Below are 6,000 nucleotides of genomic sequence, written 5' to 3'. Positions count from 1 at the left end.
TAATGTTAGAGAGAATTGCTATAAAATGATGTATAGGTGGTACATGACTCCGAAAAAAATTGCAAATATGAACCAGAATATGTCAAACAAATGCTGGAAATGTAAGACTCATGAGGGCTCATTTTACCATATGTGGTGGACTTGCGAGAAAGCTGTAGACTTTTGGACAAAAGTCCACAAAGAAATGCAAAAAATATTGAAATGCTCTTTCAAAAAGGCACCAGAAATTCTGCTTTTGGGACTGAAAATGGAAGAAGTCAACACGACTAAAAAGACTTTACTCTGGTACTTAATAACAACAGCGAGAATGATTTATGCACAATTTTGGAAAACAGAGAAAGTGCCAGAAATTGAAGACTGGATACAAAAAGTTCTGTTCATGGCTGAAATGGATAAAATCACGAAAAAGTTGAATAACAAAGAAGATGACGTGTTTTTTCAAGAATGGAGTGACTTTAAAATATATTTGGAAAAGAACTGGGATGTGAAACAAAATTTAATATGTTTAGAGCAATATTAAGTTAAATGATGTTATCTTGAGATTGTAATGATAAGAAAATGATATAATTGATGATGTAATGGAATGTGGAGCGGGGGGGAAGCATTGCGGGAAGCCACAGGAGGGAGGGGAGGAAATGGGAATGGGGTAAACAATGGAAAAGATGAAATTGTTAAATTTTAAATGTTGAATTCCTATGAAAATAAAATTTGTTTACCAAAAAAAAAAAAACCTGGCACCAGCCCTGCCTATGAGCATCTTTAGAATTCTGACACATGATGGTAGGCGCAAGCACAAAATGACTGCCACAGGAGGTGGATCTAATCACAAAATGTCAGGGAGGAAGGTTATGCAGGGAGAAAGAGTTAAATTAACTCTTCAACATTTCAGGCAGAAGCTCTGCTTAACAGGATGCCTTTTTAAATGAATATATTATTTAAAATATTTTATTGCATACACACAGTTTTACCTTCAGTTGTGCAGTAAATAACTTTGTGCTGTGGTGGCAGCTCTTGCCAAAGCCATTTTTTTAGAAGTCTGCACATCCAGTCAGAAGCCCTCCTGTACAGAAGGCTCACTGGGCCCTGGCCAGTTTCTAAAAACACTTGATGGACACCAGGAAAGATGCTGATGGATGCCATGGGCACCCACGGCCACCCTACTATAAGGATCTGCCATAGAAGTATCTGTCCTACTAGTAATCAAACAGTAGGCATGCACAGTTGAGTATTAACTTCTCAGATCCTAAAATGAAGAACCGCTGTTTGTTAATTAATTAACTTATTAGAACTAATCCAGTTTTAAAAACACATGCACACACCCTGCTGCATGGGAGAAGGCAGAATTCCTGTGCTGGTTTTGGTGGCTGAAACAGGAGGGGGGGGGCGCATGGGTATTTAGTCTGTGGGCAGCCAGCACTTACAAACATCCAATGCCCTAAAGCCAAATCAGATCAGCTAGATCAGAACTCTTGACATCTTTATTTTCCTTTAAAAAGAAGCATCTGAGGCCCCCAATAATGGGCTCACAGAAATAAGTATTTCCCCAATAAATATTGTTGGCTCCCAACAGTTATTAGCTGAAATAGAGCAGAAATGGCAAGCAGCCTTTTAAAACTAGGAACCAGACTAGACATAAGCGGGAGGGGGGCTATAAAGCAAGTTTATTTTGAACCAAAAATAGAGAGCACTGTTCCTCTCTGTGTCTTATGAGTGTGCTCCATCAGTTTTAGCATTTCTTCCCAGCCATGCCCTCTTCCAGTATCGGAACCAGGCTGGGAGAAAAAGGCTAAAAGAAATGCAGTGCAGTGAGAAAAAGCACACAACTATGTTTTTCTTAGAACTAGACACACACACACACCCAGTATGCTTTATACACAAATAAATAAACTTATGTATAAACACTAGGCTTGCCATTTGCCTTCAGGTGGTGGGAAATCTCCTGCCCCCAACTTTTGTTACCTGCTGGCACTACAGTGGATAGAGGAAGGGATTTAAAAAATCACTGTTGGATAACAGCATCATGTCACTTCTGGGGTAAACCCGGAACTGATGTCACACACATAGAGTTCCTGGCAATTCCTAGAGAAGCATGATATCACTTTTGGTTTTCCCCAGAAGTAACCTAATGCCATTGCTCAACAGTGCCCCCCCATGTTCCCACTCCCCTTGGATGACACCTACAGGATGGCAATCCTAATAAATATACGCACACACACAAAAAAACTTTATTGGCATGAAAGCACAAAATATCATGGAAATACGGGAAAATACTAAGATGCGTCAGTCACTTACACTTGGCTATTCAAGCCTCGTCTTCTGATTGCATAATATAAAAATTTTGCAACAGCCTCCATTATTTCCCAATTAGAATTAAACAGAAGAAAGTGAACAATTGAGTCATCAGAGTGTCAGCTCTCACCCTCTAGAAATGGAGTAATAAAACGAGATCGGATATCCCTATAGAGGGGGCAATGAAGTATGGTGTGTGTAGTGGATTCTATATCTTTTCGAGAGCAAGGACAAAGTCTGTCTACATATGGTATCTGGCAGTACCTCCCTAAAAGCACCTCTGATGGCAGAACAGTAAAGCGTGCAAGCACGTATGCTCTGTGATGATGTGGGGCTGTTAAACTTGACAGATACTTCGCAGTAGAGCCAATGTCAAAAGCCCCCAACCTACTTGGGGAGCATCTGCTGGCTGCACGTTTCCTAAATTCTTGCCTTTCGATGTCAAGAAATCTTTGTTTAATAATAGCATAGGCTTGTTTATCTAAAAAGGGGGCTAAATAATCCAGGGATATTCCCATTGTAAAGAGTTTCTCCTCTACATATCTAAGCCATGGAGAGAGATGGGACTCAGTTAACGTGCAGTAATAACACGTGAGTAATAATACGTTTAGCTTTAGCATGGAAATGAAGTTTAAGCCAGAACTGAGTTGTTATCAGCCATGCTCTGGTCGATAGAAGCCTTTGACTGGTTTCTAAGCATAAAGCTGCATAAGGAACACAAGAAGAAAGTCCAATGGTGACCATAAGCTTGAGCAAGTAAGATACTTTAAGTACCTAGGGCTTTATTTTCATGCCACCACAAATTAGACACTCCAGCGCAGGATAGCAATTAACCTTAAGGCAAATGTCAATGCCTTCCTACAGTTTTACTTCTCAGAGAGGGGGAACCAATTTGTGCCATCTGTGTTAAAAGTATTTAATATAAAAATAGAATCCCAACTACTTTATGGAGCCCCTGTGTGGATCGAGGCAGTTAATAAGTCAATTGAACAGGTGCATTCGAGCTTTTTAAGAAAAATACTAGGGGTTCCACCTTGCTCCCCATATGAGGCCCTCTGTCCGGAATGTGGTCAAAGCCTTATGTCTATGAGGGCATGGCTTATGACCTTCAAATATTGGGCCCAACTGCACTATAACTGAAATCCCACTAGCTATAGTTATCAGATGTTAACTGAGACTGAGGGTTCACCCTGGCATTCCATAATAGAGAAAAAACTGAGATCCTTGAATATCTCTATTGAATCTATGCTGATGCTCTCTGAAACAGAGGTGTTCCACAAAATAAGGAGCAGATTACTGGAGGCAGAGTTGTGGAACTTGTATAATGCAGCCAATAAGGCTTGTTCCCCTCTGAAGCATGGGATAATTCCCATGGTAAGATACTTGCACAGTTATTTCTTCCAACTGCAATTTCCAAAATTGCGCAGAATTTTTACACTGGCTAGGCTTACCCTTGGCAATTTTATTTGGAAGATTCCAAGGTATTCCCTCTGCCCATAGACTTTGCCCTTGTACATGTGAAACGATTGAAACAGTGTACCATGTGCTGTTTGAATGTTATTATGCTTCCATTAGGAAACTAATTTTATCACCAATTTTGGGTAGAGTGTTAGATTGTTCCAGGCCAAACAAACTACTATTTCTGTTGAATAGCACTGAGGAAGACATAACTGAACTTGTGGCAAAGTTTTTACTGGCTGCTTCTATACGTAGTAAAATTTTGTAGTCACTCAATATAGGGTAATTTTTAACGAAATTCTATCTTATGCAGAATCTGATTTTTAAAATACATTTCTCAGATATTATGTTTTTACTCTTGTGAAATGCCATTAAAGGAATTGTTTGTGTGTGAAGGAAGTCCAAGAAATTTCCGCAAGGATCTGGACTGAATCCTTTCCAAGTCCCCATTTAAGGTAATAAATATACTCAAGGAAACTTATGTTGCACGTAAAATACAGGAGTTGGGTTGTGGTTTTCTCATCCTCCTGGCTAAATGTAGTACCTACGCGATGACATGTTGGCTGCTATCACAGGCACTAAATAATCCACTTTCAATCCACTTTCAGTGCACTTTCCAACTGGATTTTGCCAGTTCACACAGTAAAATTTAGTTCTAAAGTGGATTGAAAGTGGATTATTTAGTAAAGTGGATGATTTAGTATGCGTGATCGCAGCCTTAATTTATTATTTATATGTTATCTGTGCTCACTCTGCCATGCTTTCCAATTCTTTTTGTTTTCAAAAGCCTCCCTTCTCCACTTAGTAAGCGAGAATTTTAATTACAATAGGGGGTGCTCTCTCCTATCTGTCTGAAAGTTGGAGGAAGGAAAGGAAGATCCTTTGTGAGAGGAGCACAGTCCCTGATCTTTTGATCTTAACTGGATGAACACCAAATTACAGCCTGAGATGATTGACGGCATGCGCGAAGCGTCCGAATAATAAAGAGTTCAGGTTGCTGTATAGGAGCTATATACAGTGGCTTTTATTTAGAGATATATACACTTAGTCCATTCACCATGCCTTTTCCCAGATTCACAGAACTGACCGACAAGGTGCTTCGCAGAACGCTCTCACAGGTGTGGAACACTGACTATAGGACTACATTCCTTATATACATTACTAGCACCAATCAGAGACATTTTGCCAACTCATGGTGACAGTTAATTGAGGTGATGCAACTTAGTGCAATCTGCATCTGGTGACCCTGTCACATGACAGTCTTGCCTGTCACCTAGATCAGTTTAATCTTACACATGCATCACTGGCTGTCATCTTGTCTGCATATAATACAATGTGCTGTCAATGATTCCCATTGAAACCAGTGGAAATGAAAACCAAAGTGAATAATTAAAGCAAATGACTTTAATAGCAAACTGAAAGAAGCCAAATCAAGGAAGAGAAGAACACATTTTTGTGCACGAATCCCTGTTATTAACAAGAGCTGTTAACAAAGATGCTATCTACAACAATGACTTCTCTTGATACCCATTACTTTTACTTTTCCTGATTACTAGTTGTAGTTTATTAAAACTAAATTGGAAAAGCAAGTCATTTCATAGGTGTCATCCAGCAGTTGTGGGATGTCTCTGAGCCGGTTCTAACACAGTTGTTCAAATTCAGACCTGTGTAGGCAGTCAACAGTAAAAAAAAATTAAAAAGCAAGCTACTGCCTAATTTCTAGATTGGCATCAAATAGTATTCACATCAACCAAAACATCTGGGTTGGTACCTTGTTGCTTCAACCCTGTTTTGCCCAGCAGGATAGAAAGGTGCATCATTGTTGTATTCATCAAATACACCCCATCTGAGATGAGCCCACTCATGGACCAAGACTCTACCTATACAAAACCAGTAAAAATGAATACACAATTATTTACATTTACAATATACAGTTAGTTAGATATTAGTTGTCAGCTTTTTCCTAAATCCCTCAAATAGGAAACATTGTACAGTCAAAATAGCAACTGGGTAGCTAGAAAAGTGATAACCAGGTATTAGGGCTCCTACAGCTTTTAAACACATGCACAGGGGCGGCCCGAGGTGAGGCTGCCCCCTAGGCGAGGCTACAGGTGCCAACCTCCCGGGAGCCCAGCAGCAGGTGGGTCGGGTGCTTGGTCGGCGGCAGTAGCTCCAGCGGCGGGTAAGGAGTGCTGCCAAGAGGGGGTAAAGGGCCGCACGGTCCCGGGGCACGCCGAGGCAGAGGGCTGGCTA

General features: G+C 40.4%; 1 protein-coding gene across 1 annotated transcript in view; it reads right to left on the bottom strand.

Moving 5' to 3' along the window:
* LOC107115095 (epithelial chloride channel protein-like) overlaps positions 1-6,000 on the bottom strand; it is an 81,581-nt gene that overhangs the window by 50,936 nt on the left and 24,645 nt on the right. Inside the window, exon 4 of the mRNA XM_015416707.1 lies at positions 5,519-5,627. Coding sequence (XP_015272193.1) covers positions 5,519-5,627 — 109 coding nt within the window. The remainder of the gene's footprint in view (positions 1-5,518; positions 5,628-6,000) is intronic.

The sequence above is a fragment of the Gekko japonicus genome, unplaced genomic scaffold (genome assembly GCF_001447785.1).
Source record: "Gekko japonicus isolate JY-2015 unplaced genomic scaffold, Gekko_japonicus_V1.1 scaffold16, whole genome shotgun sequence".
In the NCBI taxonomy this organism is placed as follows: Eukaryota; Metazoa; Chordata; class Lepidosauria; order Squamata; family Gekkonidae; genus Gekko; species Gekko japonicus.
This window is presented reverse-complemented; position numbering and strand designations above follow the sequence as displayed.